The 22790-nt window shown below is 42.0% G+C and overlaps 2 protein-coding genes across 2 annotated transcripts; both read left to right on the top strand.

Moving 5' to 3' along the window:
• Nucleotides 1–227: 227 nt before the first annotated feature.
• LOC118557553 (DNA ligase 1-like) lies at nucleotides 228–12109 on the top strand. The gene is given in 11 exon segments (XM_036127734.1): nucleotides 228–236; nucleotides 372–395; nucleotides 397–448; nucleotides 1885–1955; nucleotides 2175–2499; nucleotides 4196–4417; nucleotides 4540–4563; nucleotides 5079–5131; nucleotides 8921–9031; nucleotides 9205–9439; nucleotides 9570–12109. Coding segments are annotated over 11 exon segments (2586 nt in total). The 3' UTR covers nucleotides 11030–12109.
• A 4207-nt stretch (nucleotides 12110–16316) lies between these two features.
• LOC105928458 (tubulin alpha-1C chain-like) lies at nucleotides 16317–19515 on the top strand. The gene is made up of 4 exons (XM_036134064.1): nucleotides 16317–16456; nucleotides 17789–18011; nucleotides 18087–18235; nucleotides 18408–19515. Exons 1-4 carry the CDS (start codon nucleotides 16454–16456, stop codon nucleotides 19377–19379), a joined length of 1347 nt encoding a protein of 448 aa, XP_035989957.1. The 5' UTR covers nucleotides 16317–16453; the 3' UTR covers nucleotides 19380–19515.
• The last annotated feature ends 3275 nt before the right edge of the window (nucleotides 19516–22790 follow it).

Here is a 22790-nt window from a genome sequence, read left to right as displayed (position 1 = left end):
TGGGCGGTGCCGCCAACAACAGTTTGGACACATCCTCAATCTGAGGTATGATCACTTGTTTAAAATGTTAAGTCACACTGGCTGACCCTATTAAGCTAGTCTTCTAGAAAGAGGAAGGAAGGAAAAAGCCTTGCCCCAGTAATTTCCCTTTCGGGTCACCTGATATGAATTAGGTTTGTGTCATTATGTTTTAAAAACATTTTTCATGTGAACGTTGTAAATAGAAGATGAACGAAGTTCAGTCAATCAAAAGGTTTCTGTACACACACATACGAATGTTTTTTTCCTATACAATTTGACATATTTTAATGTATTTTTTTATTTTACCTAAATGGCTTTCTGTCTTCTGACGGACTCTCTGATCATCATAGGAGACGGTTGCTGAAACCCTGAGGCCCCCTCGCAGAGGGAACAAAGCAGCATGAAGAAAGCCATACATCTGCTGCAGGTCTCGTTACAGTATGAAATCAATTATTATTTTTTTTTTACCCACATGAAAATATTTACAATGAATTACGCAACATGCCAATCAAGTGCCTGGGTTTTGTGATGAACGGAGAATCTGGACTAACTTTGAATAAAGTTATGCTCGCTAATCTCGGAAATGTAAGGTATGTAGGGTACATATAAACGCCTTAAAATAAACTCTCTTATTTATTAGAGAACCAAAAAGCTGTGATCTAACTAAAGAAGAAGTTTGGACACTCCTTCCCCCTTAAAGCTTCCTTCACTTGTCTGGCATAAGATCAACCCATCTACTGACGTCGGTCTGAGGAAAGTTTGCCCACTCCTCACCTCCCGCTGTGAGATGTTAGGGGGGTTTCTTATGTGTACATAAGAAACTGAGGAAACTTTCAAAAGTTTCATCTCAATGAGACTTTTCCTGGTTAAATAAAATAAAAAAAGAAAGTAAAATGCTGAGTAAGGATAATGTTACGTGTGCCCGATGTGTTTACGTGGGAATTTCAGCCATTTTAATCCTAGCTGTACGTTGGGTTGTCCTTACTTATTCCTCAACGGAAAAGACTTCTGCAAAATTTGTTTTGCGAAAAATCTGAAGTGTTTTCTCCTGTCTTTATACAAAAGCATAAATATATTATTTATACTTTTGTATATCCATTTGTCCAATCATGTTGAGCTCACAGTGCTTTAAAGGGGATTGTATAGGCTGTTAAATGTTTTTAAAAAAGTCTAGGTTTTTAATTTCTTTTTTTATAATAAAATGTAGAGTTTGCCATGGCCAAAGTGGAGGTAAGGTGTCTGGCACTGTGCACATCAATGCGGCGCGTTTTCTAAATGATACAATTCTTAAGGCAAAGGTGTGGGTAAAAAACATAAAAAATAAGCAACCCAAATCCCACAAAATATTTAGAGAGAATTCTGGAGAAGTATTGACCACTTTAAAAACATTTTTATTATCCAGTTATCAGCTCTGACAGCTATACACATGTTATAAACCTGCATCAGTTTAAATCCAGTTTAAGTTCCTCACAATAATCTGGTACTGATGTGGCGATACAGAAGAAGACGACTACTTCCAGTCATCGCTAATAAAACATTGTTCTGCAAACTGTCTAATTGAGGGCTGCATTTTATTTTTATGGCTCATGCTCTTTGCTTGAATAAGTGTTGTTTTTGTTTTTTTTTGTCTCTTTAGCCATGGCAAACTAATGCTATTTTAAAACTTTGTTTCATCTGAACATTCATTTCCTGTGTTTTCTTGATCAGAATTAATATCAAAGCCGAATTCGGCCATCGGTTATGGTCAAAAGTGCTCAGTGTTTTACTGCAGCCTGAATGGTTCCCGTTTATAAAAGTGACGGTTGAACGACGCTGAACTGCTGCTTTAAATGCTTCCTCTCCTGTTCTTTCTTGACGAACCAGGACCTGGAGAGAAAAACCAGCCTGCAAAAAGTGCCGAGTCTGCAGAAAGACTCCCTGAGGAGGATTACCTAGTAAGACAGCAAAACTCATGACACTGTATTATGTAACAGTACTTTGTGTTGTCCTCTTGCTTTATTTTTGAGCATTTAAAATTAGCCAATGATCAATTGCTTTTATTTACCGTTTAATCTTAGGTTCGCTTATTTTTACTTTGCTGGAGAATCGTTGTTGTCCTTTACCCTCAAAAGTTTTGAACCTTTTTTTTAAGAAAAACATGTTCTCTCCTTTAGGTATCTGAAGAAAAAAGAGCAGATCAAAGCGCAGACTCAGATCAGCACTCCTCTGTTCCTCTGTCCGTGGATGCGCCCGGCACCTCGGACCGGGCCGACGTGAAGAGCAGACCCGAGGGAACGACGCAGTCTGGCCCTGACCCGGATTCATCTTCCGACTCCTACACCCTCCTGACACCTTCCCTCGACGGGCCCCCAGTCTCACTGCTCGGCACAGAGACTCTTGGAGGTGCAGAGTTTTCACAGGCTCAAGAGGAGCTTCCACAAGAAGAAGAACTGCATCTGCAAAATAAGGAGGAGGCGCACCCGGAGGGAGAGGAGTCAGGTGAGTATCCACACACCAGTGACACGGAAAGATGGTCAGGTTGTTGGGTTATTAACACACAGCACTGATCTCCCATAAATGTGGGTAAATTTGTTTTATTGCAGCTGCATTATGTGAAAAATTATCTATTAACCTCTAAAACAATTTTAACTTTTAATTTGAGAAAATGTTTTCAGTTTAGAAAAATGTGTCATGTTTTAATAAAAATAGTTGTTTTTAACCAGTTCAACAATTATTAGCATCCTAACTGTTTATATTTCTCTAAATCCTCCTTTGCCACTAGGATACAGTGCAGTCTTTTTCTATAAGAAAAGAGTTTTTTTCTATAAGAAAAAAGTTTTTGTCTGGTTAACCTTATCTGGGCTGACTGGGCCACGTTTTTTTTTTTTTTTGCATTACTGTCTTGCTGAAAGATCCGATGGAGTGTTTTTTTTTTTTTTGTTTGTTTTTTTTTTTGTACTAGGAAGTGGGATTCCCAAGTTTCTAGAGGCAAATGCAACAAAAATATTAATTTAAATCCTGTGTGGGGGTGTAAAAACTCCTGTGATCCTGTGTTTGGCAATATGGCAGCGTGGACATGTAAAATGTAGGAAAGGTGGCTGATAGAAACCTTCTGAACTGTAAATGGATATAAACTATCTCTTTACATTTGTGTTTTAAGCAATAAAGTTAAGAGAAAAAAATATTATAGTTGTCTATGGCTAGCATTTAGACACCAGACTAATTGGCAAATTTAATCTAACTCTTAGCAAGGAAGCTCCCATCTTAGGTGGACGTCATTCCCACCGCCGAGACAAAGTTCATAATGCCATGAACTCTTGACATGTTTCCAGGAGCCTTTGAAAGATAAACAAGCCCACAATAGTGGGCAATAACTTTAAACTGATTTCATTTAGATATCAAAAATACTTTTATGTTTTTGATGGTAAAACAGAAATCCAGCAGGCCTCCCAACAACCAGTTGGGGTAGATGGCACTCCATGGCCAGAGGATCACCATTTTCTACTGTTCTGTAACAGATTACCATAGTTAGATGGTAATGGTCCAAAAAGCCTTGATTTTTATTTGTTTATTTTTTTTACCTGCAACATTAAGATGGTGGGGTCTAAAATTCAGGCCCTACCACCTGGTTCAGGCTTGTGGGGGTGTAATGATATGTTTTTTTTCTTTGATATCTTTGGGTCTCCTGCCAAAGCAGCATCATTTAAACCTTCATCACTTTTAATCAATCGTCTGATGGCTACTAACAGCTGGATGATTCGCCATGTCCTAAAGAGCTAATCCCAAACTGCGTTGTTGAACATGAGCAGGAGTTAAACGTGCTCCAGTGGCCTCCACAGTCACCGGATCTCAGTCCAAGACAGAACTCCATCATGGACGTTCAGCCGACAGATCTGCAGCAACTATGTGATGCCATCATGTCAATATGATCCAAAATCTGTGAGGCATGTTTCCAACATCTTGTTGAATTGATGCTACTAAGATATCATCAGTTCTGAAGCCAAAGGGTGGTACTGATCCATTCCTATCTACATGTACCTATTAAAGTGGCAGTTTCATAATACTCTTATAAAATATGTATCAGAGCTGAGTTTGAACATAAAAACCTTTTTATTTGCAGTAAAGCACAGAAAGTTCATTTCAATAGGTGTCCAAATGCGGCATTGTTAAAGATCTCTTCCCCCTTTGTGTTCAGGAGTCGGTGAAGAAAGGACAGAGAACAAAGGGGAGAAGGTAGAGCTAGAGGAGAGGAGGAAAAAGTCTCTCCTGGAGCAGATTGGAAGAAAAGAGGAGGAAGAGGAAGAAGTGGAAGAAGAATTTCAGGTGCCGCAGCCAGAGAACGACGGCGTGTTCTCTCTTAACAAATGCATCCTGGCCGCTCTCATTCTGTTGGGCCTCGGCACCGTCTTTTTCTCTGGTGAGCATCACTCCTCTGCCTTTTTGTCACGGCGTTTTAGGCTTTAAACACATAAAAGTGGGAAGTAATAAAATAACAAGACTAAAGGGAGGCTCTGAGACTGAGGTGCATTATGCCTGCAGGTGTCTTCATGGACTTCGACGAGGGTAGGCTGTTTTTATTAGTCCTGTTGTGTGTACACGGATGTAAAATAATGCAACTCTTCTTGGCAGCAGTGTGTTTTGAAAAAAGTGCACGCAGAACTTTGCATGGGATGCTTTTCAAAATCCGCATTTAAAGTCCCCAGTGCTTTCGCTTTGTTTTGGTTTGTCCTGACATTGATATTAAAATGACACATAAATTAGCTACACTAAAGTCTGAAGGGTCTAGTAGCCTGACCATCATGCTTATTGCGATCAGTGAAAGGAATTTTATACAGTTTGAGGTTAAAATAAAACAAGAATTTTCTAGTTTTTATCCAGAAGTTTGCAAACTTGCCCCCTTTTTTTTTTAGAAAAGTTGATATTGGTTTATACATTCCTTCTATCTTTAAATTTGCAGAACATTTTTTGCTTGGCATTTTTATTATTTGTGCAGCTTACCTTTTTACAAGCTAAAGATATTATGCTGATTTGAAGTTACAGTCATCCACATTGATTCTACTGCCTATAATGATTTGCAGAGGGTGATTATACAACAAGGGAACTGAAGGATGCAGAAACACCAGGAAAACAGGTCAGTCTCCCTCTCTTCTGTCTGTTTTTATTGACATCACATTTATCCAGTGTGTATGAATTTGTACGTGTACAGTGTGGGGCTGAATCGATTCCACAAGTAACTCAAGTAGCGACGTTACAGAAATTCCTCCAAGCATATTTGATTTAATGCTTTATTCAATCATTGTGATTGTGTACTGCTCACCATGTTCCCCCAGGGCAGATATCACTGTTGCTCAATAAGCTCATGCCAAAAGATCAGATATGAAAAAACGTTTGGTCGCAAGTGGAAAAATAGAAAGCAGCAAATGGATTCATGCATCACAAAATACTTTTATAAACAAAAGATGAATGTATTTCTGATTGAAACCGCCTTCCTCAAAGTCACAGTGTTTACTGTGAGGTTAGTGAGTTATGATGCCCACACAGGAGTAGACGGTTTTAGACATTTTAAAGCATTTTCAACAGGTCCCCCATCAGCGCCGTCCAGTCGCTCTGTGCTTTTATATAAACATCAATTTGCAGCTTTATTTTGAGAGGGAATCATTTCCTCTTTCACAGAGCAAAAATGCATACAAGATCACTGCTCAGCTGCCTTTAAACTGAGCTAAATATACTCAGGGGAGAGACAGTTTTTTTTTTTTTAGATCATCAAAGGACACAGCGTACACTGAGCAAGCCCGAGATGGGAGATTAAAGTTGGTCCCCTTCTTATCTTTATGATGCCGTTTTGTTCCTGGACGGTAGGCTGTTTAAAGCAATGAAACGGAGCTGCACCAGATGGGAAATTGTGCAATTGCAATACAAATTTCATCAGTGACTAGAACAGTCTGGACCGATAACCAGAAGGCTTTCTTGTCTACGGTTTATGCTATTTTTAAAGTCCTTTTAATCAGGAGCCAGCGGAAGTCGTCTCTGGTTTTACGGAGCATAGGCTCATGTAGCTGTGCCCCTCCCCAACCCGTTGCTATGGATTGCAGGTCAGCTAGCTGTGAGAAGGCGGCTGCGTTTTATATATGCGGGAAAGACTGGCTGTGTGTTTTTATTTATTTTTTATATAAATATATTTTCTGTATTTCTTTATTTACCAGGACAGTGCATATCGACGACGATACACCTGTAACATGTCAGAGTTGGCCAAAGGCTAATTTTCATCTATAGTCCTGTTTGCCTGTTGTACGGTGGCACCCTAAAAGAAGCATAAAATATTATAAAGTGTTAAACTAGAGTTGAAACAAAATATTAGGGCTGTGTTATTCCATTGTAGCATTAAAGCAGCGACAGTAAAGACGCAATAATACAAGTAAAATTAGTCTGTGGAAACAGCAGTTATTTTAAGCACAAGCAGCAGTAACAAAGGGTTTAGTAACGGCATAAAAACGACAATGCAAGGGTCATGCATTAGTAAGCGGGTTAAAACATTGGATAGAGACAGAATAAAATAACAGGCGTTGTTAGTGAAAAAATTATAATACAATTGTAAATATTTCCTATTAAAAATAATCACAGTGTGAAAACTAAAGGACTAACGGTTATAGTGATGCTGTTTACAACAGTTGTGAAGCTATGGACTGATTGCCAAAACTTTTTCTTTTTAAACAAAAAGCAATTACAACATGTTATAATTGTTTTAAATTTTTATCATGAAACCATCGTATCTTTGATTAAGCTATCTAATAATGTCAGACCAATTCCCATCTAACGTGGATTAAGCCAGATTTCCATCACCCTTTTATCTTCTCCAATGCTTCAACAAGTCTTGCTGGTTTTCATCAGATTTGGTTGTGAGCATCCACTTCTGTGAGCGTCTGTTCAACTGAGCAAAAGTACTGTGGATGGAAAGCAACCAAAGAACTGTAGTCTAATGGAGTGTTTTGTGCTACTAATACGGCACACATTGAGGGTGCAACAATTGTGTTTCAAAACGTGTGCTGCCTCGGATCAGTGGTCTGGAACTCCAGTCCTCGACAGCTGGTGTCCTGCAACCATTGGATGCGTCTCTGCTTCATCACACCGCACTCCAGTATGAGCTCATTTGCACAACTCTGCAAAGCTTGACTGCATACCAGAGAGGCAGATTAGCTGTTCGACTCGGGTGGGTAAGGCAAGGGACACAAGTTGCGGGACATCGGTGCTCGACGACTGGAATGTCAGATCACTGCCTGAGAGAAAGACGATTTTTAGGTTTTTCAAGTTCATTTGTACAAGATTGGGGCTTTCTTTTTAAATGTATTTTTGCGTAGCATAAGTGTCTTGCAAAATTATTTAAACCCATCAACTTTTTGTCTTGGTCTTTCACATAAAATCCCAATATAATACCATTGAAGTGTATGCTTTTTTTTTTTATTGTGTCAAAATGCAATATTGCAACCGATTAAGAGAAAGGAACTGATGTATTAGTTTAAAAAAAAACCAAGTAAAATCAAAAACGTTTGTGTTTAGTTGCCATTATGGTGATACCCGCAAAAAAACCCAAAATATTGCAACCAACTGTCTTCCAGATTTAGAGTTGGCTTATCTCAGAGAACGCTGCTCAGTTATGTGATAGTGGGAAGAGAATGACACTACTACCACTAGTACTAAAACTACTACTACTAACCAAGCTACTGTAAATATGGCCGTCCATCTGACAGGCTGTGCAAGGAGCTAGTTAATTAGAAAACCAGTCCAGTGGCCCATTGTAGCTCTGGAGAAGCTGTTGAGATCCAAGTTAAAAATAGAATATAGGTATCCTTTATCGTCCCTCAGTGGGGAAATGCAGGTGTACCGGCCGCAAATGTAGAGTCACACAAGGTAAAATGTAATTACCAAATATACCTGACTGTACAAATAGGGCACATAGGGAAGAGTTGGTTGATTAGACTACTATTGGTTATATACTCCACAAATGTGGCCTTTATGCAAGACTGCAGAGTGATAGCTATTATTTGAAGAAAGTATTAGAGGTCTCACTTTCAGTGTACCAAAAACCATTGAGGAGATGGTTTGGGGAGGGTCTGTTGACAGATAAATAGTTTTGGATTCTACAAATCTCGAAAGATAATTGGAACTAAATCCAGGGTTATGCCTGTTAGAGGCTGCTAAAGGTTTGAGGCAGGTGTCCGTCTTCTGTTAGGAAAACGACCCCAATCTTGAAACCTGAGCTACAAAGGAAGGGTTCAGAGCAAAGCACACTTGTCTTTTCCAATGGCCCAGTCAAAGTTTAATCCCTGTTGAGAATCTACAGCAACTTAAAAACTAATGTTCAGGCTGTCTCCATCTAAATGAACTTGAGCTATTTTACCAAAAATGGGCAGAGCTGGTCTGTAGATGTGCAAGGCCAGTACAGTCATGCCTATAAATTTGCAGCTTTAAATGCAGCGAGAGGTCATCCTTTAAAGTAGTCAGGGGATATGGAAAACTTTTTTTTTTCACTTTGTTTCATTTAAAACCATGTTTCCTTTCCCTCCACTTAAAATTTTGTAACTAGTTTATGTTGGTTTATTAACAATTATTAACTACTTTATGTTGGTTTATCACATATACTCGCAGCAAAACTTTGAAAAAGTAAATTTGTGACTACGTACATGATTATTTCAAAATATTACATGATAAAAATATTAAATAGTAGCAGTTGTAGAGCAATGACCTTAAAATACACGCATTTACTGTGCCGTGCTTGTTAGACAGACCTGGGCAGCAGTGCATCACCAGCTGTTCACCACTTTCTGCTTGGAAATTGTTTGTTCTTGTTTATATCGAGTCAGTCTGGTGCAAGTGGTGCAAATTCAGCCTCTGTTTTTTCTCTGTGTGTGTAATTTGTTGACAGGAGTGGCTTAATCCCGACGTATCTCCACATTTGGACGCCAACAGCTCCGAGCTCCTGAGTAAGCTAGCTGAAGGGAACCAGCAGATTTCTGCACTCCAAGCTCAACTTCAGGTGTGACTCCATTCTGTCTGCTGCTTCGTCTCACTTTAGCGCATTCGTTATGTATATATATGTGTAAAACAAATGAGAGTCTTTGCGTAAATGTGTCAGCGGGTGCGTAGCGTGCTCATGGGACCTTCATTACCTCTCCGTTATTTCCCCCCCCCCCCCCCCCCTCCTACCAGGCACAGAAAGAGGAGCTAAAAGTAGCCAAGGAGCAGGCAGCGGAGGGAGTGAAGGAGCGGCTGCTTTGGGAGGAGGTGGAGAAGGAAAACAGTAGGTTGAAGACAGAGATTGCATCTCTCCCAGTCCTTCAGAAAGAGAACGACAAGATGAAGAAGGAGCTGGAGTCTGTCCCGACCCTACAGAAAGAGCTAGAAACCCTGAGATCCACTGTAGCACACTTAAAAGTCTCCCCAGGTACAAAAGCACAGAGTGAGCAGGTGAAGGGGCTTACCAACTAAATCAGCAAGGGAAAGCAGAGCCAGATTAGTCTTTTGCTTTTATTGCAGACTTCATGTCTCATTTTTAACTTCTGTGTCTCTTTCAGCGTCCGGTCAAGCAAGGATGAAGCCCTCTACAGTACCACCTAGTGGCCAAACAGAGGATGGCAGGCAGGACGCAGCTGAAAAACAGTCCAGGAAGACGTGGGAACCCCAGAGGCAGAAGAAGGATCCAAAAAGGGATAAATATGAAATGAATGACAAGAAGCAGTGGAAGGATAAAGATAAGTCTGTAAGGAAGGAAGGAGATGAAAAGGAGGTTAAAAAGGGAGATAAAAAGGAGGGGAAGAAGGGAAAACATGACCATGGCAAGTTTGAGAGGAACAAGGGTGAGCCAGATAAGCAAAAGAGGCAAAGTGATGAGACAAAACAGTGGAAGGAGAAAGAGCTGAAGAAAGGGAAAGGTGAACGAGGAGATGAGGGAAGGCCCTGGAAGAACAAGGAAGGTAGGAAAGAGTGGAAGGAAGAGAGCAATTGGAAAAAGGGAATCTTTGAGAAGGTGCACGAAGGTGAGGAATGGACAGGGAAGAAGGAGAAAGAGTGGCGGGGAGGGAAGAATCAGAAGCCAGACGGAGGAGAAGAGATGGGGTGGAAGAAAGGGAAACATGGAGCAAAGGAAAAGCAGGAAAGAAAAGATGGGAGGCAGAAAGGAGATATGAAAGATGCTGAGTGGAAGGAGAAAGCTGGCAAGGATCACGGTCAGGAAGGCAAGGAAAAGGGTGAGAGAAAGCAGCGGGACAATGTCAAAAGCCAGGGCAAAGAGAGGACGGCGAAGGATGAGAGGAAACTGGGGAATGAGTATGAGAGGAAGAGCAAAAATGGCAAACAAGAGAAGGAGCTGAAGGCGAAGGACGAGACCTCGGAGCAGTTTCTGATCAAAGAGACGAAACTGAAAGAGAAAAGACACAAGGCAGACTGGGGAAAAGACCAGGCGCACTCACCGAAAACCAGAAACAACCAGAAGTCTCCAGGTCACCACGGCCACAAGGGGGAGCACCTGTATGGAGAGCGAAAGCCCGACCACAGCCACTCTAAATCCTCTGTGGGACAACCAGAGTACTGGCTCCAACAGAGGGAGCGCCTCCAACACGACTCCAGGCCGCCGCAGCAGTGCCACACGCTGGAGGCCTGCGCCCAGAACGAGGGGCTCCTCCCTGTGCCGCTGGCCGAGTTCCAATCCCTCCTGCAAACGTACCTCGCCAGGGCGGAGGAGGCCGGGGTGGACGGATCCAGAACGGCCGAGCTCAGAAAGCTCGCCTCGGAGTTCTTCAAGGATGGGACTTTTGTGCACGACCAGAGGAGCTTCCAGGACTTCGCTGACGACCTGGCGGATATTTTGGAAGACTTGGTGGAGGGAGAGGACGGCGGAGAGAAAGACAGCGATCTGGAGGACGAAATGGAAGGCTTCGAGAAAGAAGCGCTGAAAATGTTTTCACTGCCAGGAGGAGGAGAGAAGGAGAAGAGGATGAAGGAAGGGAGGAAGGAGAGCAGACAGGAACGTGGCTGATGATGAACTGGACACGCTTTCTTTGTTGACTACAGTTACTTCAATATGTTCATCAGGCCGTCGTCCTTATTTGTGCCACTACCATCCTTTTTAATCCGTGTTGCTAAACTTTAGAGCATTATTCTGCCTCATGCCTTCGCCGTTTTGCACTGGCTGATGGGGAAAGCAGCAATTTCCTAATAAAGGCTCTCAGTGTGATTTTTAAATCTGGAGTTTGTCCGGCCCATGGACATGCTTTGATCTAAATCCCTGTAGCTCTGTCTGTGTTTAGGGTGGTCCCGCATCTCCGCTCTCCGTTTTCTTCCAAGCAACTGACCAGCTTTTTTTTTTCTTTTCTTTTTTCCTTGCTGAACACGACATCCCCACAGCATGATGCCGCCACCACCGTGTGGGTTCATGGCGTCTCTCTGGTCTTCCGCCACGCACCCTCTGGAGGGTTACTTTTAAAAACCGCTTTCTTCTCGCAAAGGTTTTTTTTTTTAACATGAAAAGCTGGGTCCAGATTTTTTTGCGTTGAGCTACGGACACGTTAAGGAAACATCCACGGGTGTTAAAATGTTTCGTGACGCTGGAGTTTAAACCTGCTGGAACGGTTTGGATGCTCTGATCATTTAGAGTAAAGCTTTTTATTTAAACACATCCTGTTCATGCAGCTCTGCACTATTAATGTAATGACTTATTAAACCGTTTTTTTTGTTAAAGCTGGCTTCAATGTGGATTACTAGACGAAGATGGTGAATAATTTATGTTTCAGAATTTGGCATTGACCTTTTTGTTATTGTTGTATATACTGCAGGCAACATGTTTTATTTAGGGACGTATTTAATTGTATTGTTAAGCAGACATTGTGTGGAAAAAATACATTTGTTGCACTTAAAGTACTTCTGTGGTACGTTTTCACGCCATCTTCATTTTCAATAGGTTTATGTGTTACATTAAAATCTGCGTTATCATTTGTATGTTTACAGACTTGTTGATTGTAGTTCCTTTGTCATGCAGAGAATTTGAGTTAAGATGTTTCTTTTTGCTTCTGTTACAACAATAAGAAAATAAACTGATATCTTTTTTTTCGGGGTGAAATAGTTTTATTGTCTTGTTTTTAGCTCATAAATTAAAACTTTCTCCGAGAACAACCAATAGTCATGTTAATTTGTCTGTGAACCTGTAAGCCCCGTTAATGAAGAAAGCACTTGTTAGTTTTAGAGCGTGGTTTAAAAAAATGTTGAAGTGGCGTTTCTGACCTTGCAAGGTTAAAATCGACCCTTTTTCAGAACTTTGCTCCTCAGTTTTCATCCTTAGGCTTAACATGCTAATATTACAGACTTCCTAGTAACCCCCCCCCCCCTCCCCCAGCATATTATCTAGCATAAGGTTTGAATTTCTTCCAAATAAATGATTCATTAAAATCAATTGTGTGACCTTTTCGATAAATCAAACTTTCTTTCTCGTCTCTGCGGCCCTTCAAAAATTGCTGGCTCATAACTTTTTTTGCTACACACAGACGCCTGCATCCAAGCTGCCCGGCTGCCAAGTACACCATTATGGTGTTCTCCTAACGGTGGAGTCATTAACATTGGCCAAGGTGAGGCTTTAATCTGAAAGGACCTGAAGCGAGCAGTATTGAAAAGGGCGATGTCCGTATCTCGAAGCTGAGGGGCTTCTCCACAGAGACCTTGTATTAAAATTCCTCTGGGGTGATTTACAGGTCAGACGGAGGAGGAGATGTTAAGTGAGTTCCTGCTAATCAGCAGCTATTCTGCCTCTTTCCTTCAGGATTTCTTCCAGGATTGACCTGTACAGTGCCTTGCAACAGTACCCCCCCCCCACACACACACACACACACACACACACACACACGCACACACGCACACATACACCTGTAATTTAAATGTATTTTTAATCTTATGTGAGGAATCTGCACCAAGTAGTCTCAAGTTGGTTAAGTGAAATATGAAAAATATCTAAACAAATTAAGAAGTTCTGATTTGACTAGTCTCCTTCAAAACTCATGATTAGTGACTGCAGAAGTCCGCCGTTGTGCAATCTACAGGTTCTGGCCATAATAGAATATGGTGTAAAAGCTGTTTTTTTCCCCCCCCTGTAATTCCACTCAAAAAGGCAAACCTGTATTTATATTCATTCATTACACAGAGACTGGCATATTTCAAGTGTTTATTTCTTTTAATTTTGATTACTATAACTGACAAGTAATGGAAACCCTCAAATTTAGTATCTCAGAAAAGTTTAATATTACTTAAGACCAGCACAAATTGAACAGAATTGTTGGCCATCTGAAAAGTATGAACACGAAAAGTATGAATACTTAGTTGGGGCTCTTTTTCTCTGGGCTACTTCAGCAATGCGGCGTGGCATGGAGTCCATCAGTCTGTGGCACAGCTCAGGTCTTAGAGCCCAGGTTGCTCTGATGGTGGTCTTCTGCATTGTTAGTTCTAGCGTGGCACCATTGCCCCTCCCCAGTGCAATGTCCAGGTCACCCCACACGCCAGTGTAAATTGCAATAGCATCAGTTTAGCATTTCATCCCATATGCACAGCAAGCAAGGCAGCCGCTCTTCTTCACCTTCTTTCGTGATTTTATTTGTATCTGCCAGTATCTGCTTTGCCCTACTAATTGTTTTGTTTTTCAATAAATTATTAAATGTATACCTTATTCCTAATACACACAATAAAAAGGAATGTTAACTGTACTGTTATTGGTCCATGCACATTAGATCATTAGTAACATTAAAAATGAAACAATAAACCAAAAGATATTAGTAGGCGTTTACTTAAGCTCTTTAAAATAGTTTTCTACAAGCAGTTTTACTAGAACAGTAGAATAAAATCCTGAAATTATGGCTTTTGGTTTCAGTGTGCTACCCCAAGAGTTTGAGTGGCCCCATCTGGCCACCCCTATGAAACATTTCTGGAGGCGCCACCGCATCTTCCTCTTTAAAATAGCCCATAGATCTTCTATGGGGTTAAGGTCAGGCGTGTTTGCTGGCCAATTAAGAACAGGTATACCATGGTACTTAAACCAGGCACTGGTAGCTTTGGCACTGTGTGTAGGTGTCAAGTTCTGTTGGAAAATGAAACCTGCATCTCCATAACGGTCAGCAGCAGGGAGCTTGAAGTGCTCTAAGACTTCCTGGTAGATAGTTAGGTTGACCTCCTCTCTTGCTCCAGACTCTGGGACCTTGATTACCAAAGGAAATGCAGAATTGACTTTCCTCAGAGAACATAACTTTGGACCACTCAGCAGCAGTCCAGTCCTTTTTGTCCCAGGCGGGACGCTTCTGATGCTGTCTCTTGTTCCAGAGTGGCTTGACACCAGGAATGCGGCAGCTGAAACCATGTCTTGCATACAGTCTGTGCTCGGTGGTACTGAAGCACTGACTCCAGCTGCAGTCCACTCTTTGTGAACCCCCTCCCACACACACACATTTTAATGGGTTTTGTTTCACAATCCTCTCCAGGGTGCGGTCATCCCTATTGCTGGTACACTTTTTGCTACCCACATCTTTTCCTTCCCTTCGCCTCTCTATTAATGTGCTTGGACACAGAGCTCTGTGAACAGCCGGCCTCTTTAGCGATGACCTGTGTCTTGCAGTCCCTGTGCAAGGTGTCAGCTTTTGGACAACTGTCAAGTTCTCCACCTTTGAAGGTGTTCTGAGTTAATTATTAGGTGATTAGAGTGTGGCACCAGGTGCAACATTGGACTTTTTCGCAATTTTCTAATTTTCTGAGACACCGACATTGGAGTTTTCATTAGTTGTCATGTTATAATCATCAAAATTAAAAGAAATAACCACTTGCAGTATATCTGTCTGTGTTTATTGAATGAATATAAAATAGAAGTTTTACTTTTTGAATGGAATTGGATTGGATTGGGACAGAAGGGGAGGGGGTGTACTGGTGACTGTCATGTTAGTTGTTTTTTTTTCTAACATAAGTAAAAAAAAATGTATATGTGTTTTATGGAATCATTAGGAATATATCAGTTTTGTTTTATTTAAAAAGCACCAAAATGCCAGAATTATTATCGCAAGGCAAAACAGACTACAAATGAAATTCAGCCAATTAAGTCAGTGTACTCACATTTGGGTACCAGTCGCCTACACAGTCCAGAACAATCCTGATTAAAAGATCACCTGATCACCTGACAAGGAACATTTTCCCACTGAGACGATAATAAAGTTCTACTGACTGACTGACTGAGGTCGAGTCTTTGGTAAATTCACATTTCTGAACTCAGATTATAATGAATGGATCATGCTAGAACTGAAATACACGGGACAGATGTCGTCTTGGTAAACCATTTATTCCATGTGCAGGTTTTAATTAAAAAGTATTTAGAGCTAAAACTCCAGCAAAGCCCTACTACTAATAATAATAATTTTAACAGGGAAATCCTAGGCGAACTTTGTCAAATACTACTACTACTACACTTTTGTGCAAAAGTTTGATTTCATGATGAAAAGTATGGGCCTAAAAGCCTGACATGACTGAAACATCATTAGTTCAACTTTGTAGTCCAACTGTTCTTAAGATTTGCTTTTAGTTTCTATTTTACCATGTTTTATTTTGTTTCTACTTTTTATTCCAACTTGCTTTTATTCTGTTTCATTTTCCTATGTTTTAATCATGTAAAGCATTTTGGATTGTCTTTGTACTGAAATGTGCTATACAAATAAATGTGCCTTGCCTTACTACTAATAATAAACTATATTTAATAATCCCTCTGTTTTATGTTTTGATTTTTGGCTGATAAACATGCAAGATATGTAAATAACAAGTTGTAATTTCTTGTCTTGTGATTCCCCTCCTCAACCTCAGTGGTAAAGATGGCCAAATGGATAGAAAGACTGTCCTCTAGTATTTTCCTTTAACCCGTTTCTTTCACGACAACAGGCAAACAAAAAAAAAAAACTGTTAAAGATTTCTTAGCTAGTCAAAGTAAAAATCTATTGAAACCTAATTCTATCCGTGGTCAACTGTATATTTTCTCCTTCTGTTACTGTTAGCCGATCTACTGGCACTTCTCCATGACCGCTAACGCATTGCCAGGCAACAAGGCAGCGAGTTTGCAAAGCACCTTGGTTAATGTAGTGCTTCATTAAAATGATCAAATCGGACACTGAAACCGGATAAAACCTGCATAGATAAAATAAATAAAAAGATAGGGCTCTAGATAAACCATTTTAAACATAAGTTTTTTTCTTGTTATATTTTATCTATCATGTTTTAGTTTGTCTTGTGATTTCCCTCCGTCAGTGGTAGAGTCCAACCCCCCCAGCCGAATGGAACAGTCCACACTAAGTCCGAACTTTCCTCATTTTGTCTGGCTGCCTGCACCAGTCGGACTCGCCGTGAGACTTTTCCAAGCTTAAACTCTTCCATAGAAGTATTATACCACGACGAAAAAATGGTAAGAGTAGTTTTTAAGGTTTATGGAGAGATTTGTATTGGAATGTAAGCTTGTAAAGTTATTTCAGGAAAGATGAACCGGTTGTTCATTGCGGCAAAAATAAAATTTGAACTCCGCAGAGGAGCAGCAGAGATTTTAGTTCACTAACGGATTTTTTTTCTGACATCTTTTGGCACAAAAAGACTTAGCCAGACTCTTTTTGTCGTTCAGCTACACATTAATGATGCATATCTGAGCTAAATTTCGTTGTACTGCTACCTGGTAGGAAGAGAAACACAAATATCAATACAATGTAAAATAATTGAAAGTATAACATAGCTATGATAAGCAGAAAACTTGTAATTTTAGGTTCATCTGGGCTTTTCTCTGAAAACGGTTTTAAAAATAATTGTTATGGGGTTTAGTCAGTCTTTGCGCCTTTTTTTTTTTAAATGGTCTAACCTCTCTTAACGGTTTTCGTTCCCGCCGTTAATCCAAACGGTCGGGAGGCCAGTCACGTGATCAGGGAACTCGTTTTTAAACCGCGAAACTCAGAGAGCCCAAATGGGTTTTCCTTTAAAGTTCCGGAGCTGCTTGATTAATTAACAGCGGTTCTGTCTCTACCGGTACATGGTCTGCCTAAGCCTAAAGCAACAGCTTTGGGCCAGCGGAGCGGACAGAACCGCTTGACTGAGCTGGGGGCGGGTTTATGGAGACCGTTGACCAATCAGAATGTGTTGAGCGCCATGATTGATTCTCAAGACTTGTCTTTTAATTTGTATGTCGCCTGATATGAAAGAGGTGATGCAGTCAGCAGCACATTCAGGTCCACGTGTGGCTCCAGGTCATTTCATGCTGACATGACCCAAGTTTAGCTGGCGAGGAAAGCACATTGCAGGTCATCTTTGCTAAGAAGTCATTTTTTTGTTGCATTTTCTACGCGGCCAGTTTAAGAAATCCCCATCATCTTCAGAAAATATCATGAAAGATAGAAATTCTGCTGCAAATGAAACAAAAACAGTTTTTATTTCTGTCCTTTATAAACAGGTATTCACTAAACCCCCTCTGTTCTAGTAAAGATGAGCTGCTTAACCTTTGTTGCCATGGAAACCACATCATTAGCACACACTAATTGAAGGATTTTGCACCACTTTTAGTTATTTTGCAATCATTGTTTTTAAAAACCCACTGAAAGCCGTTTTGTTCCACCAGGCTTGTAGGTCAGGATTTTATTGAGCTTTTTTTTTTATTATTATTTTTTTTTAATATTATCTCCACTATGAATGTTTTGTGACTCTGCGTCTGTGGAAGGCGCTGCAGAAACCAACTTCCCCTCCTTCCTTCCTTCTCCAGCGTGAGTGCATCTCCGTCCACGTGGGCCAGGCGGGCGTCCAGATCGGGAACGCCTGCTGGGAGCTCTACTGCCTTGAACACGGGATCCAGCCGGACGGCCAGACGCCGGGTGGCAATACCGTCGGAGGAAGAAACGACTCGTCCAGCACCTTCTTCAGCGAGACCGGGGCGGGGAAGCACGTCCCCAGAGCGGTCTTCGTGGACCTGGAGCCCACCGTCATCGGTAAACGGCACCTTTTATTTGGGCTCGGTCGTAACTGAAGCAAATAAACTGATTAAAACGAGCGTCTCCCCTCAGATGAGGTGCGCAGCGGCACCTACCGCCAGCTGTTCCACCCCGAGCAGCTGATCACCGGGAAGGAGGACGCTGCTAACAACTACGCCCGGGGACACTACACCGTCGGAAAGGAGATCATCGACCCGGTTCTGGACAGGATCCGCAAACTGGTGGGTAGATGCACTTCTTCAGACGTGCTGCACATCTCGGGACCACATTATCTGGTTCTGGTGCTCAGTGAACCTGAGCTGTCCTGTTGTGTTTGAATCCGGAATAATCCAGCTGCCTCTGAAGTTGGCTGAGGAATGTTTTGAAGCCCCCATCTTGGTTCTGTGTCCTAAGGCGGACCAGTGCACCGGGCTTCAGGGCTTCCTGATCTTCCACAGCTTCGGCGGAGGAACCGGCTCCGGTTTCACCTCCCTGCTGATGGAGCGCCTGTCCGTGGATTACGGCAAGAAGTCCAAGCTGGAGTTCGCCGTCTACCCGGCCCCTCAGGTCTCCACGGCCGTGGTGGAGCCCTACAACGCCATCCTCACCACCCACACCACCCTGGAGCACTCGGACTGCGCCTTCATGGTGGACAACGAGGCCATCTACGACATCTGCCGCAGGAACCTGGACATCGGGCGCCCCACCTACACCAACCTGAACAGGCTGATCAGCCAGATCGTGTCCTCCATCACCGCGTCCCTGCGCTTCGACGGCCCCCTGAACGTGGACCTGGCGGAGTTCCAGACCAACCTGGTGCCGTACCCCCGCATCCACTTCCCCCTGGCCGCCTACGCCCCGGTCATCTCCGCCGAGAAGGCGTACCACGAGCAGCTGACCGTGGCCGAGATCACCGGCGCCTGCTTCGACCCGGCCAACCAGATGGTGAAGTGCGACCCTCGCCGCGGCAAGTACATGGCGTGCTGCCTGCTGTACCGCGGCGACGTGGTGCCCAAAGACGTCAACGCCGCCATCTCCGCCATTAAAACCAGGCGCACCGTCCAGTTCGTGGACTGGTGTCCCACGGGCTTCAAGGTGGGCATCAACTACCAGCCTCCCACGGTGGTTCCTGGAGGAGACCAGGCCAGGGTGCAGAGGGCCGTGTGCATGCTGAGCAACACCACCGCCATCGCCGAGGCCTGGGCCCGGCTCGACCACAAGTTTGACCTCATGTACGCCAAGAGGGCCTTCGTTCACTGGTACGTGGGCGAGGGCATGGAGGAGGGGGAGTTCTCCGAGGCCCGGGAGGACATGGCCGCCCTGGAGAAGGACTACGAGGAGGTGGGAGTCGACTCCATCGAGGGAGAAGACGAGGAGGAGTACTAAACCGAGCAGCCAGCCATGTTTGATCCCGCTTCCATGTTTGATTCCGCTGATTCCCACAGTTTTTAATTTGGTGACGAGTGGAGTTGTGTTTTTAAAACCTGGGATATTTTCTGTGGAAATAAAGTTGAAGGAAGTGCAAGAAACTCTGAATATGTTTATTTTATTTTATTTTTCGCCACACACGGCATAGGGAATTTTGTAAAGTTTGAATTTGGTGTCTGGCCTGTGGCCTGCGTAAAATGGCTGTTAAATCATTTTTAAATTAGTCAGGAACGGCGGTGATCGGGTCCACATGGCTCCCACTCTGTGGATATTTATTTAGATATTTTCTAGGTTTGAAGTTAGTGGAAAAGTAACAGACTATATAAAGATATGGATATGTCTTGACTGCGTATATATGTATCCACCCATCCATCGTCCATCTGGTAATCCATTGATCCTTTTTTTTTTCAGGTCCATTTATAGTAAAGCATGGGTTAAAGTTTTCTGTCGCTGCGACGGATTTCAGTCAGTTGGAAAATAAACACAAAAAATGGATCCACTTGGTTCCGTTTAAACCAGGGATGTCAAACATATGGCCCGCGGGCCGGATCCGGCCCCCCGAACAATTTAGTCCAGCCCTGTGGCTAAATGCATTATCATTATAATTATTATTTTTTTTTTTCCAGTGTCCTGTCTGGCAATGTGGCAATAAGATAAGATCTTTGTGGCAATAAGATTTGACTTTCACAAGTGGACAAGATAAAAGGAAGAGAATGATAAAACAATTATTGAAAAAAACATGTACTTCGTTTAGTTGAAAATATGCAGTTCCTATATTGTCCACGAGGGGCGCTGTGTTTTAATTAGCAGATTAAGCTTCAGGTGTGGAAAAATTCAAATCATTTCTTAATTTTTATCTGTTTGATGTGTTTAGTCATGCAGGACAGTGTTTTTAAGTTAAAAAAATGTGAATAAATGTTTTTCAACATTGTACAATCACTGTGATCTTATGCATAATGCACAAGTAAATGTTTAACCGAGTAAAAGTATTGTTGAAATTGCACATACTTTTCTTAAAAACGCTGAGGTTATTCATAATATATTGTGTAAAAGTGAAATTAATTTAATATAAAAATCAACAAGTCCACTTTTATTAGTTCTATTTAATCTTGCAATGAGTTAACTCGTGTGGCCCTCTTGAGATCAGATTAAGCTGTATGCGGCCCCTCAACCAAAATGAGTTTGACACCCCTGGTTTAAACTTTAATTCAAAGTATTAAACCGAAGCTGCTCCCAACCAATGAAACCTGGCAGAACCGGAACATTAGCCAATCAGAAAGAGAGTAGGGCGGGTCTTTGCAAAGCGGACATCTGCCAGTCAGGTTTGTCGGTGTTCAATCATTTTAACTTTTAGGAGAACTCAAACTGGTCACAGAAGGCATTAATAAAAATGGTGATCAAAGTTTTTCTTTTGGATTTATGCGAACCAGTAACTCAGAAAGGAATGAACATCTGAGAACAATTCCCATCTGTAAGTGTATCGCTGCCCTTGCAGTTAAATTAACGATGAAGTAATGTTATTTCCGCCTGTGGCCATCATATCTGTCCGCGTTTATTACAAATATTTTCTGAAAAAATGACTTCTGCCTGTATTTTAATGGTCAGAGTCTCAGCTTAAAAAGTGGGCCGGTGACCATCTTCAGCGGTAAATGGACGAGAGGCGGGGACGCGGCACATCCTGGACAGGCCTCCAGTCACGCAGGGCTAAAACAGTTTTACTAAACTTCAAAGAAAGTTAAAGAATGCCTTTTTATAAACTCGTGAGTTGTGATCATTAATTGTTGAGCCATAACAGGCAAAGCAGAGACTGATTATTGTAATGTGCGATCCGTATTAAAATGTATGACCTCATCATAGTGTTGGTTATGTGTCCTGCCATACAATCCTTGTATGTTCATAGGATTGGTTTATATTAAATGTGACAGGGAGCCAGTGGACTTAGTGTACAAGTAGATGATGTAATGATGCAAGCTGCTATCTTTTGTACCAGTTGCAGTTTATGGAGGGTTTTCTGGGGGGAAGGAGCTGAAATTGTAAAAGTCATAAGGTGAGTGAAATGTGGACCAGCTTGGCAAAAGTGAGAAGGAAGAACTTGCTTGATGCCACAAAGATGAAAGTTAACCAGGGGATGTTATGCGGAAAGTAAAGGAGAGGATGGAGAGGGCTGTCCAGGATGACGCCAAGGCTCTGAAGCTGAAAGGTGGGAGAGATGCAAGAATTGTCGATGCATATTGTAAAACTGACAGATTTGGTTAAACTTGATTGCACAGTAAGATGGATGGTGCCAAATACAGGGTTATTATTGAGCAGAAAAATGTGTAAAACCGCCTGCGATTTAACACTGGGATAGAGGTCCAGCTTCCAGCAGAACAATGACCTGACGCATACCGCTAAAGCAACACTGAAATGTGTTATAATGGCCTAGTTAAAGTCCAGACCTCAATCCATTTGAGAATGGGCAGAAATCTCAGAGGCAAGATGTGTTGAGCTCATAGAGACAAATCCAAAGCACGGGTGGCTGTAGTTGGGGCAACAGGTGGCTCTACAAAGTACTGTTATACAGTGCTGCACTTTTCCATTATTTTGTCCTAATTTTTGTGCACTTAATAAAAAATATACATCTTCGGCATATTCTGTAAATGAAATGTGCCAAACTGTGAAACAACCCATTTAAATTCCATCTTATGCCAATTGGGTGGGGGTAAATCCTTTTCCATGATGCTGCCACCACCGTGTTTCATTGCGGGGACGGTGTGTTCAGGGAGCAGATACTGTTCTACCACACAGGCCAGAATGTTACATACTGGTCTCAGCTGACCAGAGCACCTTCTCCCACATCTTAGCTGTGCTCAACCAGAAGCCCAACTTCTCATGGCTTTCGTTTTGTTGCTCCAACATTAGGTCCAGATTAGTAGAGCACATGATGCTAAGTAAGTGGAACCTGGAGAACTTACTCAGCTTTTATATTTCATCACGGCGGCTGCACTTTAAATGAATGCAGAAAATGTTTTACAAATTTCAGTCATATCTGGCCTGCCCATTATCTTCGTACTTAACACTTCTATTGTTGACGTTGTTTACGGTGCCACTACTTCATTTTATCTAATGGGTATTAAGATGCATGAGAAAATGCTCTGGCAGATGGTTGCTGGGAATAAAAGAAAATAAATTGAGAAAGAACGAGGAGGAAACCAGACAGACGGCGTGTCATTAAGTCCCGGGATGTGTTCAGTTGTTGATCGCTGTACTTATCCGGGATGAAGTCAAATGTTTCCTCTGGTAAATATTTAGCTTTCACTATAAATCATGAAGACGTTAATTGTTTCCGACGAAATGAAACCAGAAGTGGGATAGTGGACAGAGTTGCTT

The sequence above is a fragment of the Fundulus heteroclitus genome, chromosome 3, assembly GCF_011125445.2.
Source record: "Fundulus heteroclitus isolate FHET01 chromosome 3, MU-UCD_Fhet_4.1, whole genome shotgun sequence".
NCBI lineage: Eukaryota > Metazoa > Chordata > Actinopteri > Cyprinodontiformes > Fundulidae > Fundulus > Fundulus heteroclitus.
Note: the sequence above shows the minus strand (reverse complement) of the source record. Positions and strands in the feature narration are given on the sequence as shown.

Excerpts from the sequence above, each read along its gene's own strand:
- LOC105928458 (XM_036134064.1), top strand. Across the intron at positions 18,012-18,086 it reads CCTGGAGCCCACCGTCATCG|ATGAGGTGCGCAGCGGCACC; the intron begins GTAAACGGCACC and ends GTCTCCCCTCAG. Across the intron at positions 18,236-18,407 it reads TGGACAGGATCCGCAAACTG|GCGGACCAGTGCACCGGGCT; the intron begins GTGGGTAGATGC and ends CTGTGTCCTAAG.